Source organism: Atractosteus spatula, chromosome 18 (assembly GCF_055471065.1).
Source record: "Atractosteus spatula isolate fAtrSpa1 chromosome 18, fAtrSpa1.hap1, whole genome shotgun sequence".
NCBI lineage: Eukaryota > Metazoa > Chordata > Actinopteri > Semionotiformes > Lepisosteidae > Atractosteus > Atractosteus spatula.
The window spans coordinates 19,060,472-19,081,850 of record NC_142723.1 but is presented as its reverse complement, the minus strand read 5'-3'; the positions used below and the strand labels follow the sequence as shown (position 1 = coordinate 19,081,850).

At 45.2% G+C, this 21,379-nt stretch overlaps 1 protein-coding gene across 1 annotated transcript; it reads right to left on the bottom strand.

Annotated features, from left to right (window-relative positions):
• Positions 1 to 59: 59 nt before the first annotated feature.
• txndc11 (thioredoxin domain containing 11) lies at positions 60 to 20,690 on the bottom strand. The gene is made up of 12 exons (XM_088936872.1): positions 20,354 to 20,690; positions 18,984 to 19,200; positions 17,958 to 18,055; positions 16,022 to 16,151; positions 14,679 to 14,772; positions 13,302 to 13,414; positions 12,247 to 12,447; positions 8,899 to 9,652; positions 6,696 to 6,838; positions 3,308 to 3,420; positions 2,395 to 2,475; positions 60 to 654 (listed from the first exon to the last, which is right to left on the bottom strand). Exons 1-12 carry the CDS (start codon positions 20,476 to 20,478, stop codon positions 276 to 278), a joined length of 2,448 nt encoding a protein of 815 aa, XP_088792998.1. The 5' UTR covers positions 20,479 to 20,690; the 3' UTR covers positions 60 to 275.
• Between the last annotated feature and the right edge of the window lie 689 nt (positions 20,691 to 21,379).

Genomic DNA, 21,379 nt, shown 5'->3' with positions numbered 1-21,379 from the left:
CCACCATTTTAAAGCCTAATAAAGACATAACTGTGAAGAAATATAATAAATGCTTCAAATGCAGTGTAAACTAACCAGTTTAATTAGTACAAATGTGCAATATCAAAGTGTAAACAAATGCAGCATTTTTTCTTCATACCTGAATACTTAAATCAGAACACATTAAGTGATTGCTAAGGATTCTTGTAAAAATAGATCATATTAAATATTTCTCAGACATTCAAAAGGGACCATCAAATACTTTCCGAATAGACACGGATCTGGCCAGGGCCTGCTCAGCTCTCGGCCTGGGCGCTGCCCGGCGGTCCGGCGGGGCCGGGCTGCTGGGAGTCTGGAGCCTGCGTCTGCTTGGCGGGAGCCGGCAGGAGGCTCTCGGAGGCGCCAGCCAGGGCCTGCAGTTTCTGCAGGGTGTCCTGCAGCTGCCGGCTCTTCTCCCGGTACAGCCCCTCCAGGGCCCGGGCGCGCGCGTGCCGGGACAGCTGCCGCTTCTCCCGCGCGAGGCGGGCCAGCTGCCGCGCGAGCCGGGCGCGGGCCAGGCGCAGGCGGCCCACTGTCCCCCCTGCCGGACCCCCCGGGCCCGAGTGCCGCAGGACGAAACGCACGAGGTTGGGCAGGGTGAAGGGAAGATCGGGGAATTTCACACTTGCGTGCTTCCTTCAGGAAATAATGAAGAAAGCAGGCGATCAGTGCTCATCGTTTATGAAATGAAACTGTCATGTACTGTTTTTCTTTACTTGAAAGCTTACTTGGTCCAAGCAGCGAGTCAGTCTGGAGAGGGTCGGGTGTTATGTGGATGAGAGCTTGTGTTGGTGCCTCCTCTGACCAGCCCAGAGTGGGTGCTGCTCAGGAGAGGCGGATAGCTAATGATTTACCATCCTGCATCTCAAGGAACTAGCTCACAATCACAAGCAGCGAAAATGTTCATTTTTATGCCTGCAGCATGACCCCACCACTCCAGCAAAAAAACTTAGCCAATTAACTCCAAACTTCACAGATTTGACCAACAGGCTTGACTTATGAAATTACTTTTTGTAAAAATGCAGAAACCTGTGTAATCCCATAGGGTTGCAAGACCTTTGTCAATGACTAGTTCGCAACATTAACTCCTACCAATTCAAAGTTGTTTAGCCACTTAACTCCAAAATGTCAGTGTAGTGATTGCACCATTATCACACAAGCGGTCATTCCTGCAGAGAGCCAGTTCCCTCCTGTCTCAGGCAGCTGCTGTTTGAGCGGCTGTTAAGACACCTGAATCAAAACCTGGCTGACCATGAATAACTGAAGTTGCTTCCAATTTATACCTCAAGTTGTTCAAATACTTTTTCCCATCCACAGTGAATCATCTGGCCAGACAAAGGCTGCCTCTTGTGCAAAATTCTCCTGTTTAAGGAATGTTTGATCATTTAACACCAAACCTGCTGTGTATCATTCCAAGGACAATGCAACAATATGGCAACACAGGGATCTTGCTTCAAATAGGATGGTCAAATGACTGCATAACCCTCATAGAGCAAAAGCAGTTAATGAAAAATGTGGCACGTATCCTGCAGCGATGAAGTCAACACATGACAAAGTGTGGGGAACCTGACTGACACCCCCCCTTTTCTAACCGCTTTCTCCAACACAGGTCAGAACGTATCCCAGCAGGAAATGGGCAGAAGGCATGATCCACCCTGGATGGGACACGAGTCCTTTTCAGGGCACACAGCCAGGCCAGCACGGGAAGAGCATACAAACTCCACCGAGACAGCGCCCCAGGTCTGGTACCGAACCTATGGTCGAGCTCTGCGAGGCAGCGATGCTGACCAATGTCAGTAGTGAAGAAAGGTGACCATTAGAACTTTGTAAGTTGGGCAAATTTAACGTTCTCTTGTTTGTGGACACTGGTCCACATGGATTCTGTTCCACTCCCTTCATAAAGCATACGGAAGTCATGGACTAACGACCTTGAGGTCAGTGCTATCCAAAACGGCAGAAGCTGAAGGGAGGGACGCGTCCATAGTACGGGACTCCGGGCCAGAGTCGGAGAGCCGAGGGCCCCGAGGTAGCCGAGAGCGTAAGAGCTCAGGACGAAACGCCTCGTGTCCCGCCGCAGCACAGAGCACCTCTCAGAGAAGAGCGTCTGCGAGTTGGGAAAGAGTGGGAAAATCCCTCAGGAGGCTGAGATGGTCACGTCACTGACATCAGACACTGAGCACACGCACGCTTTGTGCCCTGAAGTGAAGGCCGAGCCACTTAGCATCACAATATCCAAGAAATAAAAGCTACACTCACTCTTTCAGAATCGTAAGTAGTCTATGTCAAATCTGCTATGTTTAGACACCAGAAGACGGCAAAGCACAAGCACAGCACACTGTGCTACAATTAAATGACCGTGACTAGGTGGATTCTTACCTGTCTCTTGGGAAGAACAGTAGTGCTGGAAATCGGTCTACCATATATTCCCATGGAAGGTCGTTTTTGGCAGCATTAATTCTAAAAAAAGTAAACAAGTACAGACAAGAAGGTTATTATCCCAAAATCCAGTGTTGCCAATTATAATAACGGCTGACTTATCAGGACATGGAAAAAAGGTGCCAGGACAATTCCAAGTCCATCACAAGACACACACACACACACACACACACACACACACACACACACACACTCTCACCAGGGCCAGTCCATCACAGGAGACACACACACACACTCTCACCAGGGCCAGTCCATCACAGGAGAGACACACACACACACTCTCACCAGGGCCAGTCCATCACAGGAGAGACACACACACACTCACCAGGGCCAGTCCATCATAGGAGACACACACACACACACACTCACCAGGGCCAGTCCATCATAGGAGACACACACACACACACACACACACTCACCAGGGCCAGTCCATCACAGGAGACACACACACACACACACACACTCACCAGGGCCAGTCCATCACAGGAGACACACACACACTCTCACCAGGGCCAGTCCATCACAGGAGACACACACACACTCTCACCAGGGCCAGTCCATCACAGGAGAGACACACACACTCTCACCAGGGCCAGTCCATCACAGGAGACACACACACACTCACACCAGGGCCAAAATTCCCCAAAGACCAATGAGGCGGAGGAAACCCACATGGACATGGTGAGAACATGCCAACTCCACGGAGACAGCACCCCAGGTCTGGAATTGCACCCAGCAGCTCCAGCAATGCTGACCAATGTGCCCCTGGGCTGCGGCCCACAAACCTGCTCACTTGCACAATTTAAAAACTTGATTAATCTGAGACAGCGATTGAACGGCCCAAAGCTCTCACCTGCAGACAGCAATCTTCTGATTTCCCTGGAAGAAACGGGCAAGCTGAATAATGACGTGGTTGAGAACAGTGCAAAATCCACACCACTGCGTGTAATAAAACAGCAGTACATCCTGGAAAAAATAAACCAGAAACCACATGTGACAACGAAAAATTCTGCAAAATATCATTGGTTTAATGAGGTTTTGGCTTTAGGGTTTAAGACCCATTCACAATTTTTCATTTAGATGACCACAAAGTCTGCCTGTTTTCATCCCAAATAAATCTGGATTTCAAAGAGCCGTTTAATGTATCTTTAAATTAGTGTTCCTACTTAGAGAGCTCATTTGGAAAGACTGCCAGCAGACACTAGAGTCAAAAAGATCAGGACTCAGAAGCCCTAGTCCAAGAGAAAGTACTTAAGATAATAATAAATATAATCCAAAATTGAATTGTTATTCTGTATGAAACTTGTATTAAAGAAATAGCATCATGAGGTACAGAAAGAAATATAGACCCTTCTCCTCACAATATATAATTTTACATCTATAGAATTGCAAAGTGTAACAAAAAAGCAAAACAAAAGAGCAAAACAGGAGAACAGAACCACTACTACAGGCTTCCTGATTACAGAGATAGCTGTGGGCGTCAGTTGGCAGACATCAGAGATGTTCATAGTAACAATGGTACTAGAGATACTGACTTTCAACCTGCTTATTTTATAAGTAACTGTAAAAGGCAGGCAATTTTTTTCTTAGTTTTAAAGCCAACAACAGAATGCTGATCATGACTTACTGTAGGTCTCCTAGAAACCAGGTAAGCAATACAGTGTACAGATAGTTGTTACACACAGAAGTTTAAAAACAATACTGAGCAAAATCTATATTCATATAGATGTATTTCCATTTTTAAGTCCAATAAAATGGTTTTACAGTAGAACATCATATACAGTATTTAACCCATCTTCAATTTGCAGTCTTCAATAGGTGCGATACAACCAGATCTTAATGATCTGGACAGTGGATCAGTAGTTTTTAGTATTTTGCGTCACTAGGCTTCAAGGTTTGATATTTGGGTGTATAATTTAAAGATACAAACTACATTGTTCATTTTTCCCATATTAGATCTGATTGAAACTGCAGGTATTGACAGAGGAAAACCAACTGTTAACACTGTGACAGACAACACTAATAATTCCTTACTCCTACTCATTCATTAAAGATTCGCCGTCAAAAACAATTGGAAAAAATAAGAATTGCAAGACTCTAAAAGTGATGTAGAATTTAACTGATCTTGCACAGAGGAAAGGAAAATACCAAGAGAGAGTATTGAACAGCCTCCACAAGTCCGAGTAAAGGCACTGCTTCTTTAATAACACGGGTATGGTGCTGCAGTGCAGAGAAATGAATCACTCCTGGCTTGTGAAAAACCATGAACAAGGAGGCTCCTGAGACTGCGGTCACGCCATCATTAGCATTATGTGATTCAATCATCTGCCATCTGAGAACAGTAAGAAGGTACAGGTGTGACAGAGAGAAGATGACAACCCTCTTCGTGCACTCAAATGGCATAAAGCAATCCAAGGGGGCCTAGAGGCCATTTTCCTCATCAACACTTGTACGCTATATAGCACCTTTCCTATATATCTTAATTATTATTAGTGCATAAATTCAGTTTTAAGACTAGATTTAAAAGTGCATACTGAGTTGCAATAGACTGGGAGGTCATTTCACAGCATTAAACCAACAGTCTCTGAAAATAACCTGGACTTCTGATGGGACTCTCTATCTGACAAGCTGCAGGTGAAACACATTCACTCTAACGTACAGTCCCTAAACCAACTCTATTCCAATAATTCCTTTGGGAAAAGCCTCCCCAACGTTTACGCTTTCACAGTCTTGAACCATGTGGGCGGTGAAACCACATGCAGAAAGTTCTGTTGAAAATAATAACAGCCATCAAATTAAGAGTCTTCTTTTTAACAGTGCAAAACAAGTGGCACTGAGAGAGAAAGAGCAAAACAGCTCCATGGCCATTGTAATCGAGGTGTAAATATGTGCTGCACACAATTATATCCTGTATAGTTATTTCAAGTGCACCCCCCATAGCAGGCAGTGTCTTTCAGGTGATGGAAATGATCTTGTCGTTTAATCCAGAAAGAAATCTAAAACCCTGGGCTGGAGCACCACAGCTGGCCATCATTCCAGCTCTAATAGAAATTGTTCGTCCTGGCTATTAACATCATGTTTAATATTCTTGCGTCACTTGTTGCTATATCTTACATCACGCATGCCACTTCCAACAAATTCAGGATATTAATCTTTCTCACCTTTCTTCAAAACGTGCTGACCTTTACTGAGCAGTTTAGTCGCATCCTGATCTGAGTGATTTCAGCTGGTGTATATTAGGACCTTAACTCTCCTGCTTAAAGAGAATGCCAGCCTGTCTCAGTATCACAGATGATAAAGGCTCAACACCTTCACTTTGTAAAAGATCAAACACCTAATTAGGTAAGGCATTAATACTAATATCATTACTGTAAACCAGCTTCAATGTATTCTTAATTCTGGAGTTCATGAGGTTAGTAATGTTTATCATCTCATAAATCCTGCCCAATCTAACTTTCACTGGATCCCTGTGAAATGCAGAATGGATTTCAAGGTTGCCTTGTTCTGGCACTGAGCGATTTAGGGACTTGTTGTGGCAGTACAGTCCAGCTCTAACCCTCCCGATCTGGACTTTCTGTTCAGCACAACGTCTGTGGACCGTTAGATTCTAGAGACACTGCAGCTGTTGATATTTTCAGAACAAAGAGGTATCTTTTCACCTGGGTTTTAATGTTTGACTTAGTAATACTCGGGTTCATTTATTTTGCTTTTGATATGTACAAAGTTGTGCATTTCTTTAAATGCACTTACCATTTTATTGATTTGATGAAGCACGGATATGGTTATAGTTGATACTACATTACCATTCAATCATTTAAGACCTAAAAGTAAATCTAAAACATAAGCTAAAAAACTGAAATCGATCAGAATGAGATACACCTGAAGAAGGCTCCACGGCCAAAACGTTTTCTTTCTCCTTTTTTCAGCATGGAATAAACCTATTACTTGTTCCTTTGCAGCCTACGCGTGCTGACGCAGCTCCCCGCCTGAACTACTATCTCAGAATGGCTGCATTAGGAGACACATGGTCCTCATGCATACTGCACTGCAACACACTCCAGCTCCACCGCGCACAATTAACATGTCCCACTGTCCGTATTACACATGAGGATGTTAAGGCATTGGAAATCAATCTCCACTTCAGATTTATAAAGAACTCCATGTACAGATTTACAAAACAACTTGCTGACTAGCATCCTCCTGGTAGTTCTTTTACTGCAGGATAAAGAATTATAAATTACCTTTTCAGGATCCATTACTTGGCTGTAGAAGCTCTGGGTCGTTACTTCATTAATTAAAGAATTTGAAGATCTTGGTACAGAATCCCCAACCAGATACCTCTTCAATGGACTGTATAGGACGCTGTAGTTTCTTATGAAGTTTTCTGAAATACAAAACAAGCACTTTCAGCTGTTTCACCCTGACAGCTGAGATTCACATTAATCAAAAATATTGCTTTACAGCAAAGACAGGGACACTTTATAGACAGATGAAATGTCAAAATAATTTCAAAAGCTACATTTTTTATCTTCAATAGAAAATATTTTAAAACAAAGACTACCCATTGATTTGGAAACGATTATTTAGATAATCTTAATGTACAGTACTGCATTCAGTACTCAATGACAAAATGTCTCATTCCTAAACCTAAAGTTCTAAATTTAGGTTCCTAAATTCAGTAAGTTCTTTACTGACAGTTTCACAGACGTTTCAAGTCAGCTTAATATATATATTAAATGGAATAAAATTGCTCTGTACAAAGTACATTAAACCGGTGGTCAGGTAACCTATTATTTTAAGAGAACCAGTTACAGTACTTTTATTACCTCAGCTGCAAAACCACAGTATTAAGGTAAGAGCTATTAAGTACATCAAACGTGCTCCATTAAGAAATGTCTCACAACACATCCACCGTCAGTGGTGGTTATACATTTTTGATAGAAAGAGATAACAGAAACAATCTCCAATGACATTATCTTTGACAAAATATGAAATCATAAAATAGTTAAATGCACTTGCGAACAAGTAACCAACAACGAAAAACCTAGGTAAGATGAGTTGAAGCGATGCAATATTTCGTGCATGTTGTATGCAGAATTCGTTGCGGCTGTAGAAACGTGACATCCATGGTTATTACACCACAGGCACGTCAAGCTAGTCGTCCTGTAGCCTCATCCTGGCTGAGCTGCAGTGCCACCACTGCCACAAGCCGGATCTGAACAGCCCACTGGGAAGCCGAGGCCAGGAATTTCCACCAGACACCCTGGTGTGCCTCAGTTAACTATATCTGTAGCCAGAGGCCTGGAGAGCCACAGATAAGACTGGTTTATCCCAGCAAGGCATCTCTGGGACTGGCTCTGCTCCGCAGCCTGTGGTGATCCAGGATGAAGAGCTCGCCACGCCCGCCGGCCCGCGGGTCACACGCGCAGCAACAGTAAGTAGGGAGAGAACAGGCAGTATGCATTGACTGCAGACCACGTTCTCACCCCGCCCACTCCTCCTAGCTTTGTGCCACACTGTAGGTGTGACGCACTGGCCACGGGTGCACGCTGAGATTAGTGACCTCTCGCACAGCACAGATCGAGGAGCACAACACGACTCCTCGAGACGGATAGACGCTCGTGCAAACTCGGATCCGAGCACTGCTAGGACGTGAAACAGTTACTCATGCACTGATTAAATCTGACTCCTTTGGCCCACTGTTTGATTAGATAACCTATTTGAGCGTTAATGTTTTACATGCCACTGCACTGCGTGTCATTTTTTCTATGTGAAAAATCAAACAGGATTCTGTGTGCTAGTTTAGTAAAATTTGATTTTATTGCATTTCTAATTCCTCTCAGGACGTTACGACTGAGAAAGCTGCACACATCACCTTACTTCATCTGACCCAATGCAGGCTTATGACAGTCTTCTTCTACTTATAAACCAGTAAACCTTAGAAGCAGTTTTTGGGACGGTGTTGTTAGGTTACTAAATGTATCCATTTTGAATGTATGCAGGTTTGTAGACACTGTATACAACTAACTCTTTTCTTTAGGGTTTTGACATTTTATAGTGGCGTGGATGAAGAGAACAACTTTACAACATTGCTACTGAAGGCATGCCATGCCTGTCCAGACCCCTAGAGACTTTAAGAATCAATGGAGGGCTGCCTAAGACAAATAGTAAATATCGGAAGAAAAGTCAATGGACACGTCACTGGGAACAAGAGAAGAAGGCATTCCCAGTCTTGAAGATGTCAAAAGCACAAAAATGGAGCTGAATGAATGTGATTCTACAGTGTTCTGTTTTCCAGCAGCTGCTTGCCAGCAATGGTGGTGCACAACACATTCAACAAAACATGCTACACCACAGACAAACTTTTTGTAACAGGGGTGGTCACTGATTTAAGCTTTAGAAGTCTAATGACAAAGCAGCAAAGCTAGAGAATTGTATACTTACCTAGTGCATCTTTAAAAAATTCACTGTGATCCAGGACATAGTGCACCTCATCCAAGACGTTTACAATTGTGGTGAACACTTTTGTGGTCCCATTTTCAGGTGCACCCAGCCTGACCGCGAACTTCCAGTGCAAATGAGAATCCAACATGTAAAACCCAAGCGTTTTATTAGTCCTGCACTTAAGCCCTGTGATGTTTCCATTGAGGAAATGGTGGTTCACAGCAGAACTGCTGCTCTCCGCATGAGCAAACATGTTCTGCAGAGTCCTGGGTTCGTCCTGCAGCTGTGTTGAGGATGTGAAACTGGAGGAAGAGAAGGAAGGTGGCTCAGAGAGGTTATCCAAATCAGCACGGCTTTCACTTAATGTTTTACAGCAGGCAGTGTAGTAACTAAAAGGACTGTATGTGCTCTGGATGTTGCTACACTCAGTGTTCCTGGAGACCAAATGCACAAAGGTGCGCTCTTTGAGGTAGAAGGAGTCCATGGCAGCCTCCATCTCATGGAAGCTGCAGCGAGGGGCCTGGACTTCGCTGGGCTCGACCCCAGCGGACTGGTTGATACAGAGCTCGCAGACGTTGTGAGTCCTGGAGATCGAGTGCGACTGCGGAAGGACCACAGTGTTGCAGCAGAGGTGCTCAAAGAGTGGCGTCCTCTTGCTCCACGGCCACTGCTCGTTCAAAAAACCCGTCTGCTCGGCCCTCTCCGCCTGCTGACTCCTCTCACAGCTGTGGTATCGGGTAGCAACGTCTGCTACCTGACAAAGAGAAACAAAGCAACAATCCATAAACCTCACTTCAACTCTTACTGATACACATCACTTCGAATTAAGTGATAAGCTTAATAAATTTGATACATTCCGTAATATTCAGCACACTACAAGCTACAGATTTATTAAGATTCTTTCAATTTCCATTTCTAATCTTTCAATATCCCCCCCATTTCCCACATCCAGAGAGCCGAACCCTAATGGAGCTGGTGCAGGGCGCAGGGTGGGAGAGCACGCAGGCCAGCTCGTCAGTCCGGTGAAGGCACACTGACACAAGGGCGCAAAGCTGGCCATTCAGAGAGGCCAACTAACCTGGACAGCGTTCTCCCACCAGTGTAGCTGGAGACCCAATGTGCACGGTGAACACTCACGCTCCATATGAAGGCTGAGCCCAGAACACAAGACCTGACACACCGGCAGATCTGTACCGGGCTCTTTAACACACCGAGTACTGCTGTGTAGTTCAGGGTTGCAATCACATTTACATTACCTAAATGTTTTAATCTGACTGTAGCAAAACCCTGCATGTATTATAATGATGATTACGATGATGAGCAGCACTGTCCGAGGAGCACTTTGGAGATGCCAGGGTTAAAATTCCCCAGAGCAGAAAAACTTCATTTCTTAATCATTAAGGAGCAGCAGATTAATCATTTCTTTGGTTTTCCAGTTCCATCTGTAAAAACATGAATGACATGAAACTCGACGCCAAGGCCATGGCTTAAGAGCTCTGGCCAAACATGAAATGGCTTCAGCTGTCTGGATACAGTGTTTCCATTCTCTCTTTGATAGTACACAAGGTTTTTCAGATTGTTACAGCATGTGATGTCACTTCGGCCTTCACATTTAATAAGAATAAGTTCTCAGTCCCCTAGGAACCATCACCACAGACATCATGTGTTCAGATTCGGGTATTGATTACGTTAGCTGGACCCCTGAGCTGATTTATCAGAGGTCATTTACCATTTAGCCGTTTAACCGTTTGGAACAAGTTACTACCAGTCCCAGGAACTGTAGGTAATCTAAATAGTTTGTGTGTTTGCAGGGACACAGTAATCTAACTGCAGATGTATTTTACTGTAAGAGTTTAGAAATATAAATGACAACATCTTACTATTCAACCTCACTGCTGCTCAGTTCTCAAGTACAAACTACAAATTGCATGTCTGTGACCACATCTGCAATGCAGGTAAATAATATTCCATTATAATTCAATATTATTATATGGTATAATAATTTTTTTTCCAAAAAATGGTCCTGTCTGATGTCAACATTTTCCATCCCTTTACTAAGGCTTAATAAACAAGTGGGAAATGCTTACTGCAATTACTATACACCAGCCATAAAAAGTGACAATAAAAGTGATGATTAAAGCTGCAATATAACCACTAAGGCAGGTAACCAGATTCATTTATACCTTCTCCTTGTGGATGTCAAGACCATGACCTTCACATACAAACGTCAAGCCATAACTACGCATCTGTGCCTGAAGGAAACATGGCTAGAAATTCCACAGTAACATCCCGGGTGTATTGCTGCACGTGAAGGGAGAGGTGAAGTGCCCATTCTTGCACAGCACAGCTGCTGAGGTCAAACGTCTCTCAACAGAAGCACAACAATGAACAAACTGCACCCAGAACAGGAAGTCTGAACTTTGTCCATCGAGGGAAATTATTTTTAGAACAGCAGAATGTCAAATGTAGGCAGGAGATTCATTTGAAAATATCTATCCTAAAGAAAACGCCTTCATTTTGTTACCTTAATTTTAAGAATTAATTTTCAGCACTCTTTCTCAGTGTTTGTGAAGACATTCATCTGCATTCTCTCACCCTCAAGGGCAGAGGTCTAGCCAGAAGCACATGAAAATGAGGGCTGAAACACGAGCAAGTGAACGAAGAGCCTTGTGACATGCACACTAGCTTGCCCCGACTGGTAACAAATGACAAATATAGCGAGTCGTGTTTACATCATGTTTTGCCAGAATGGAGCCTAGATAAGGTTTTGTCATCAATCATGGGAAACTGCTTCATTTTCATATCTTTCTCCTGCCCAAGCAGAAACTGTGACTTCTACATGTGATAAAAGAAAAATGTACTGTGGTTTGGAGGTTAGTTATCATAAAGACAATGCAAGCAAATCATTCCATGCCCAGTTTATCCATTTGATCAAAGTGGTAGATGTGGAATGAAAGCTTAAACATGTCCATATCGCAGGTTAAAAAAAACTATTCTACTGAAACACAGAAAACTGTGAAATGAACTTAATGCTATGGAAATTAAGAAGAAACCAGAAATGTCTATTGACATCTGCAATAATTTAACTGTTTCAAAATGTCTACAAAATTCCATGTTTATGCACAATCTAATTAAAAGATCAAATGTCACCATGTAATTAGGTGAAAAATAACTCTGCAGGGTGCAGATCCTCAACTACATGATGTTAAGATGCTACAGTAGAAATTCCATTACAAAGCAAGGGTCTTCCTTCCCAGAATCCGTAGAACCATCTGGGCTAACACAGAGGCACTGAACAGCAGGTTTCCCTCAAGGGCTCCCAGGACAGATCTCCCTGCCCGCGCTCACCTCGCGGACCAGCGGCTGCGCCCCGGCCAGCGGGTCGAAGGGCAGGAAGACCAGCAGCGCCGCGCCCCTCCGCAGCTCCGCGTCCAGCAGGCGGCTCTTCCCCCCGTGAGGCCGCAGCCACCGCAGGAGGCCCTCGCGGTGCTCGAAGACCCACTGGCAAACGTTCTCCGAGGTGAAGTTCAGCTTGTGACGCGGAAATATCTAGACACAACCAGGCGATTAGACCCCACGAATTACAGTCAGGAGTTCTGCCCACAACACCATGTTGGTCAGTTTCATGTTGGGGTGGATTTATCCAGAGAAAATTCAGACACTATCACTTGGACATTTATGTCTTTGCACTTGTTTGAACACACCTGTTTTTAGGCACAGCCTAACACCGGCACATTTTTAAACATCCCACCTACTGCTATGTGGCAAAGAACTAGTAATTAGAGAGGTAAGAACATCACAAACATTCACCGGCGAACAAGAAGCAGAGACCTGGACGACACAAACATACCTGTACAGTACCTACATAAAACTAGCACAGCGCTCTACAGGATATAGTTATATTGGTTATTACAAGAGAAATCTGTAAGAATTTTTCTTTGAAATGGCTATTTTTATTCTTCTCATTTTAGAAGGAATTCTGCATCCAGAGGATTTATTAGCAGGGGATTTTTATGTCCAGGTAACAGGTAAAAAAACATTACGTAAGGACAGGTCGATGTATAGGTGGGATACTCAAACTGTATTGAACCTAAAACAGAACCCAAAATATTATCCTATTGTGTAAAATACACAAGTACACATGGCTTTTCACACAGCCCTCATACAGTCCACGAACGGGTGATGATCTTGGGTCGCCCTGTCATTTTAAATACAGGTCAGTTTAACTCAATATGACAGGAAATGCTAGTTAAGTTAAGGCAGCTCTTCCTGTGATAGTGTATCCAAATCAGACCCCAGTGCTTAAAGGACTGGGCCACATTGTTCAGAGAGAATTATTCTGAGACGTGAGCGGTTCTGATGCAGCTTAATGCCGAGTCTATTGTGGGCTCACCGGGACCTACCAGAGAAGTGTTCGAGTGCCGGCGCATGTAGACTGCTCCAAAGTCTTGCAGAGGAATGGCTTCCGCCACCTGCCTGTTAGTTATCACAGCAAAGCGCACAGCAGCCTGGAAATCTGCAGAGAGTCTGCCGTCAGAAAGCACTTCCCAAAACACCAGCTCCGGCCCAGCCTCACGCTGCAAACATTCCCTCCGGTTTAACTACAATTGAATGACTTAAGAGATCTGTCTGATACAAAGTTTGAACACGCTTACACCCTTCCTAATGCAATGAAGAGTTCATCGGATTGTTTCACTCCCCTCACTGCTGCGCGACTCGGCCAACAGCCTGCACTCTGATCAGACGAGCAACTGACAAAACTGGAAGATCAACCATCCAGAAAACACAGGAACCCCGACGAATACGAGAGCATAAACTGTACTGGAAGGTCCTCGTTCTGTCACTAAATGCTGCAGCGACAGTGTTTAACTCTTTATTGTGAGACATTCTGGAATTTGGAAGGTAATTTCCACTCTCTGGTAAAGTTGGAGTCGATTTTGCCCAAATTCTTACTGACAGATTACCAATTTTCATGCTACCTTTCCATGTTGAACTGGAAAAAAAAAAATTTTAATCCAAATACAAACTGGAGTTCCTATCACTATTATCATGTATTATATTGAAGATGTAAACATAATTAAAACATTCTTTGAGAAACACAAAAAAACACCTATTTTATGTTTTTAAAAGTGACAAATGCATAAGACCAAAGTAATAATTTCCACTGAATGAATTTGAACTTCTTAAATATTAAAATAGAGAGGTTATAAATTTATCTTTCCGAAGCCTGAATTCACTCTTGTTAAGTGCTCAGAGTCTGCCTCAACTGAAATTTAAGATGAAGGAAAGCAAATGTTTTACAGAATTAATTCAGGGTAGAACATGTATTTTTAATTATTACATTCAACACCACCATTGTCACAACTAAGCTGCTCTCCAAGGTAGTTTTCACATTCACATGCCATACGTCAGGTATACTTTGAAAACGGCTCAGTCCTTTGCAACTGTATATGGTATTCCCCACAAAGACATAATATTTGGCATCACAGCCGATAATAATCTCTTTCATTAGGAAGAACTGAGTTACAAGAACATGAAGCTGGCCAAGATTTTTTACAGGAACCTGCATGATAAATGACACTCAGTTTAAGAAAGTCAAATTCCAGTTTCATGTGTAAAATGACAGATTATTTCAGGTGAAGGATTTTATTTTCATAGGTCATCATGCATTGTAAGTACTGGCTTACATTCCTGTCCATTAAACATACCAAGTGTGTTTCCAGATTTGTGTGTGAAAAACAGTGCTCTTTTTTATAGGTATTTTCCATACATTAACTCACCCCTTTTCAGCGCCTGCAAAGCTGATGCAAGAAATACCATATATCCCGGAGGCTGAGGTGAAGAGTTGAACTCAAAATAACCAACAACTCCAGGCTGGGGAAAGAAGAGAGATAATCATCACGATTAGATTTTGAGCTGTACCCTAGTTTCAGCCACCTTCAAACATAGGAATATTTCCAAGATTATAAACAGACCAAACAGAATTCTTTAGAATAAGGTGTTCCATGTTGAAATGTATTGTTACAGTTATAGGTGACTAGGAAGTGTCTGTAAGAGTTTAGATAAAGTGCATGACACCCGGCACAGTACAAACTGCCAGCTTCAAGCAGAGGGGATGTTTGCCAAGATGAGGGGAGTCCAGAGTCTGTGATCAAAGCACATCGTAAAGCTCAACTTGGTTTACCTTTGTGAAGTTGTGGGTAGATGACGAAGTGTCAATCAACAGGCCAGAAACACACCATATAAGATCAGATAAGAAGGTAAGAGAGGAGAAGAAGAGAATAAGGAGAGAGAGGAGGTCTGACCACAAGACAGGAGGAGCTGGAACTTGAAGCCTGCGCCAGGCGAGAGCCCCAACTTCATGATCATCCAGACAGAACCCGACTGAAGCAAAGTATCTGTACCCTACTAGAGAGTGCTTGCTATTCTGTGTTTTAGGGAACTTACATTTCTGAGTAAGATACCTCAGTTAAAGATGGCCTTTTCCTGCTTGAGGGTGTGTTTTTAGAATAGGGAAATAGGCTCTCAATTATTCTGTTGCATCCAGATTTGCAGAGAGATTAAACTGCACGTTGTATCGCTTTCCTTCATTTGAAGGGGGTGAATAGTTTTACATCGCACTAGATGAGCTCACATTGAAACCTAATTTCAATTTCAATCAAACCTAATTCACAGATTATTGAATCTAGAACAAAACACAGCCAGCTATTTCACAGGAAAAAAATCTTGCTTCACTTCACAAAAATTAATACAAAAAACATATTATCAAGTATTATAAATCACTCAGCCTATTAAGAACTCCAGGCCTCTACGAATACTCTTGTATGAATGTTTCGCTAATGAATGTGACATCCGAGTACAGGACTTCTCACCACCCCCATTTTCTGTACAGAAAAATTCCTGACACCAGCATGTTGAGGGTTCAATAAGGTATAGAAACAAAAGTGAAGTGGAAACAACAAAATGGCTTTTTCGTTGAATTCAGTGCACCAAAACCTGCCCATCTGTAAATTCTGAAAAGGAAAAGCACATACAACTCATGCATTGACCGCCAACCACATAAAAACCCCAGGTGTTGCAGTAACCCACCCTTAGGAAGCAAAAGTAATTCAAGACAAAAGACCTCATGATAGGAGAAGAAATCCTGCAGCCGGTCTCGCGAAGGGAGGTACTCGAGAGGCGCCATCACCCTGCGTGTGAACTGCTCCAGGTAGGCTGCTGTAAGCGGGCCCCTGTACTCGATCGGCCCAAACCTGAACAGAGAGAAGAACGCATGCAAAATAACCAATCACACCGTGGAAACATCCCAGGCATTCTACCCGCAGAACAACAGCCCCCTCTCCTGGTCGTTTCAAGGTATTGTGAGTCACTAACAGCTCTGAGTAGACAGCACGTCTTGCAAAACAATCTACAGCAGCAGACGGGCCTGGCTCACACCTGCTGAGCTCCAGTGGGCTGGTTGTGAGCCGCAGGCTGATCGAGTACTGGCAAAAAAAACTTATCCCAGGCACTTAATGGCCAGGCATTTCACTTAACAGGCAAGACTTCTTCCACTGAACCACCCATGCCTCACACATATTGTGATCTCTAATTCCCTTGAATGGGAAATGGATATCGCCAGTATCACAGAGAAAGCACAGCAGAAAATGTACTTCTTGTGCCAACTGAACAACCTTGGAGTCTCTCGGCCAATTCCGATAGGGTTTTACAGAGCCATTATTAAGAGCATGCCGACTCCTCTAGAACCGGCTGATTTGGCAACAGGTCTGCCTGCTCCAGAGGCCAGCTGCAGTGTGCTGTTTGCACAGCAGAGAGGGCTGCTGGCTGTCACCTCTCCTCCACTGATGACGTGTACAATTCCAGAGCAAAGCAGCAGGCAAGACACTACCGGCCTCTTAAACCAGAACCAACCGGTGTTTGAACAGCATCTTTCCTAGGGCTGTCTTTTTGTTTAACCAGAAACCCTAGTTCTATGTGCACAGTCATACTGACGTCTAGTCTCTCGTTTGTATATGGCATACGTAGAATGATTTTTCAGCACCAAGTACACCCGAGTAAGTTCCTCCTACATACTTGACCAATAAAGGTGATTCTGATTACTACGAAGCAATCCAGATTCTTTTATCCCATTCACCTGTGTGAATCTTTGCCTTTTATTCTGTGTGTTTTAAATGTCAGGGTATTGTTATCTTTTGAGTGTGGTGCAATGATAAATTGTGAAGAAGTTAAATCTGCACCAGGTGGATATTATTGCATATATAGAACTCATTACAATTAGTTTTTATGCATTATGTACATCCATTAGTGTTCTTAATTATGCCAATATATTCATTTAAATCTATATACTCATTATATTTAACTTCTAATTGTAGGATTATTTTGTTTATACAGCTACCTAATGGTTGTTGAGATCAGATTACAAGGATGCCCTGAGGTGAGGAGCAAATATCACATGGATAAATTCTCACCAATCACACGAGGATTGTGCAATATTTCACACTGAGTGAAACTCAGTTCATACCTTAAAACAGTATCAGCTGCCCTCCAGTGATGTCCCATTTTATGCATACACATTGAATATTGAATATTATTAATCAGAATTAAGTCAAGATTAGAATCAGAAAGGTTAGAATTAAGGCCAGATTAGAATCTGACGGAGCTTCATCGAGTTTGCAAAGAAGAATAAGAGAAAACTGCACTGCACTGTCAAAGTTGTAGTTTCCTGTGGGTTTAATGCCTGAACTTCCTGGTTTACATTTTTCTCTTCACAAAACTAAAAGTTCAAGAAATTCTAGATTTACAACTTCTTACACATTACTCCACGGTGACTGCAACATTTTCCACGGTTAATTTAATCATTTATGCACCAGCCACCTCTACAGTTTTAAAAGAAAACTACTTACTGACATACGAAACGTTGGAAAGAAGGTGACTGAACCCATTAAGCTCACTTGGTCCCCTCAAGTGCTGACCCAAGAATCTCATTCTGCTATTTCTTCGTGTCGAAAACACACACAAGCTGAGGCACCCAGGCTGGACCAGCTCCACTGTCCTCTTACCGTTGGTAGTACAGGTGTATCACGGGGTACTGATAGAAGTTGTGCTGCTTCCGACACCTGCCCTGGTTCCACCAGCAGTTGACGGCCACAAACTGCACCTGCAATGGCCAAACCACAGAGTCTCAGCTGCGAGCACGGCTTCAGACCTCCAGCCTCGCGGGCTCCAAACTTCCCTTCGACAACCATCTGCAAACGTCTACAAGAGTAAGACACTAGTGTGGAAAATATCTTACACTCCAGCAGCTTAGGAACCCGTGCCGATTGTTGGCAGAAAGAAAGCAATGGTGTGACTAAACACCACGTGTTTGTGGTCAACAGTGCTTCAACAGGTCAGCCTCCGGGCCTCCTTGCTTGACCATCTATGGCCTGTTCTCAACCTGGCATTCACACTGCATCTCCTGGGCTCCTCCGGTCTGGCATAAAGAGCTACAAGGGCTGCTGCAGCTTCGAGGCAGAACCCTAATCAAACCCTTTATATTTATTTATATTATATATATCTATCACAGTCACGGCCTGAATCCACAGAAACCCTATGGCCAGACTTGGGGCCAGTCGAGGAGATTCACTTTCTTATCTTCGGGGTTACTTCGGCCTTGTGCTGTGGGTCGCTGTCCTGCTGCCAGGATCATTTTCATCCCCGTTTCAGATTTGCAGCAGACTGCAGCAGGCTTTCTTCTGCGATTGGCCTGTACTCATCTTCCCAGCTCCCATACCCCAGGCTGTGGAGAGGGATGGCCTCAATGGCCTCCGTCTCCCCCCTCCCCACGGGCAGCGCTCGGGCGCTCCGAGAACCCTTCTCCTGACCTGCTCCTGCCTACAACACCACCCCCAAGCTGCTCTGCAAGCGCTTTGGTCTGGAGGGTGGAATGGCTGAACTGCCTGACAGGCTGACCTCACGCAGACCAGAACACTCATCCTGAAGCCAGGGGTGCCACACAGATCCTTCAGCCAGTGACTGTCAACAGTACACCACTGCTCCAATAAGGGAGACGAATGCATACGAAACCGTCCCGGCAGTCCTCGCACCTGTCCGGCGAGCCTCCGGGCCACGCGCTCCAGCTCGGCGCGCGCCGACACGCTCCGGCCGCACCAGGGCGCGTAGTAGCACACGAGCGAGACCTCGGCCGCCGCGCGCAGCCGCTCCGCCTGCGCCAGCTGCCCCAGGAACAGGTCCGCCACGGGCGCGTCGGCCGAGAAGAAGCGGGCGGGCGGCGGCGCGGGCGCCACCACGGCTCTCGCGCGACTGGAAGGGAAGCACACGGGGGGACAGGGGACATGAGAGTGAATGCATTGCAGAGAAGGGCTCTCCTGCAGGCGAGCTGGACACCGGCAGCCAGTTGAAGGACTTGTATCCTGACGACTGCAGCCAGCCAGCCGGTCCCACAAGCAAGCCCTCAGTTCCGAGGGAACTGCTCACTGGCGTGACCCGGTCACGACCAGTGTCGTGTCCCTACCAATAGTTTCACTCGTGTCTTCCTTCGCCTACAGGTCCGCCTCGGGAAACTCGCTCGGACTAGGAGCAGGGTCTGAGGCGAGATCCAGACTTCGACTTTCTACTGCCGCATGTGCAAATTACAGTAGAAAAAGTTCAGTTCAAAACCTTTTGAAGATTTTCATTATTTGTATCAGTTCAGGGTTATCTTAATTTTCATCTTATGTTTTAGTATAAAACGCACTCAGGACTGTAAACAGTCCGCTGGAGTACACCTGCTCGACTAAACCAGCAAAATATACTTTTCCGTCAAAAAACAACTTAATTCACATATGGCCTGCAAATGTTTTAAGCAAGTTGACGCTTTAACAAGATCATTCACACATTTTGCGTTTATCACTTACGCCCCCAAATTAAAATCAACGTTGATCAAAATAAGTCCAAGAAATGCAGCATAGATCAAGCAAGTAAACTACTCGAGTTCGCGAACGACACGTCCGCCCCGAAGAGCGGAGCTCAGGTGCGCTGCAGGCTGCACCACCAGCGGTCTGATCGACTGATCGATCACACGGGTCGATCTGTTCACAAGCGTTTCCTTGGGACACAGACCTCGCCCTGCTCGAGAGCCCCGCCGGTGGTTCAGGTGGCTCTCTAAACAAAAAAAGCTCAACCGAAACTGGGAGAAACCCAAGTGAAACCTTTGCTAAGGACACGTCAGCTAGACTTAAAAAAAAACAAAACACACGGCGAAACTGTTGCCCCGGAGCCGGACTAAAAGTACTTCGACTCGAGCATTAAATATAATTCCACCCCCCGACATGACGCTGGACTGGAGATCATAAAGTGCCAGAGGTGCTGTTCGTGGACGGGGGTGACAGCGAAGTACTTGCATCACACTCGCTCCGGAGACACGGTGCTCCTCTCGGCCCGCAACCCCCCAGCCTGCTGTGGGCGGAGAAGTTACCTGCAGCTGAGCCTGATGGCGAGGACCAGGGTGCAGCTCAGCACGACGGCGCCGCACAGCACAGCGGGTCTGCGGGCCATCTGAGTCAGCGCCTGCCGGAGAGAGTCCCGCACCCGCCGCGGCATGCCGTGCTACCCCGGCCCTCGCATTTATACACTCGGCTCGGCTCCGCTCACGGGCACCGGCCCACGGGGGAGGGGAGGACTCTCGCACAGCCCCTCGGGGAACCCGGCGCCTCAGTCGCCCTGCTGCTGCTGCCAGGTAAGTCCTGCAACCGCTCGCCGCCACGTCCGCCCTGCGCTTCCGCTCCGGCCGCCGGCCCGGGGAGCGTCGCCCAACTGCGCGCCGCGCTCAGGGGCGCAGGCCGCCCGAACCGCCCGACAAAATCGACTGCAGCCGTGCAGGTGGTCGCACTGACTCCTCAAGCAACTGCGTTTGACTCCTGCCCCCGTCCTGTCACACAGTCCGAAAACCAACGAAGATACACGAGGAATATACTCTTGAACGTCGGGGGGTTGAAAATATATGTATATATGTTATCAAATGTGGACGCAGCTGCTTTTATATAAAAAATAAACCTCTCTTGGTAATGGTGTTACACAAGAGGGCATCTAAATAATTTCACTTGTGCAAGTCCAACAAGCGAAGGCCCGGCCGTGCACACGCGTGTGTTGCGCGATGATCCCCGACGTGGTGCTGCTCGGGTATTGGGCAGCGCGGCTGTCGCAAAGCAGGATGGGGAACAAGGGCAGAGCGCTGTCAGCAGGCTGTTCTCCACAGCAGGGCGGCGGAGTGTTAAAACGCAAAGCTCATTTGAATTCAACTAACAGACATCTGAGAAGATACTATTGGGCACACCGTCCTTGCATTAACAAAGGAAGGTGTGGGGTTGGTGTCCCTGTTCAAACGTTGGTTTGCACTACTCCAGTCGTGTCGGCTAAACCCACATTAATCTAAAGAATCACCTTTCTTAATCATTAAGGATTGTTTCCCGAACTCCTCCTAGTCCTCGGTACCGGTGTCACG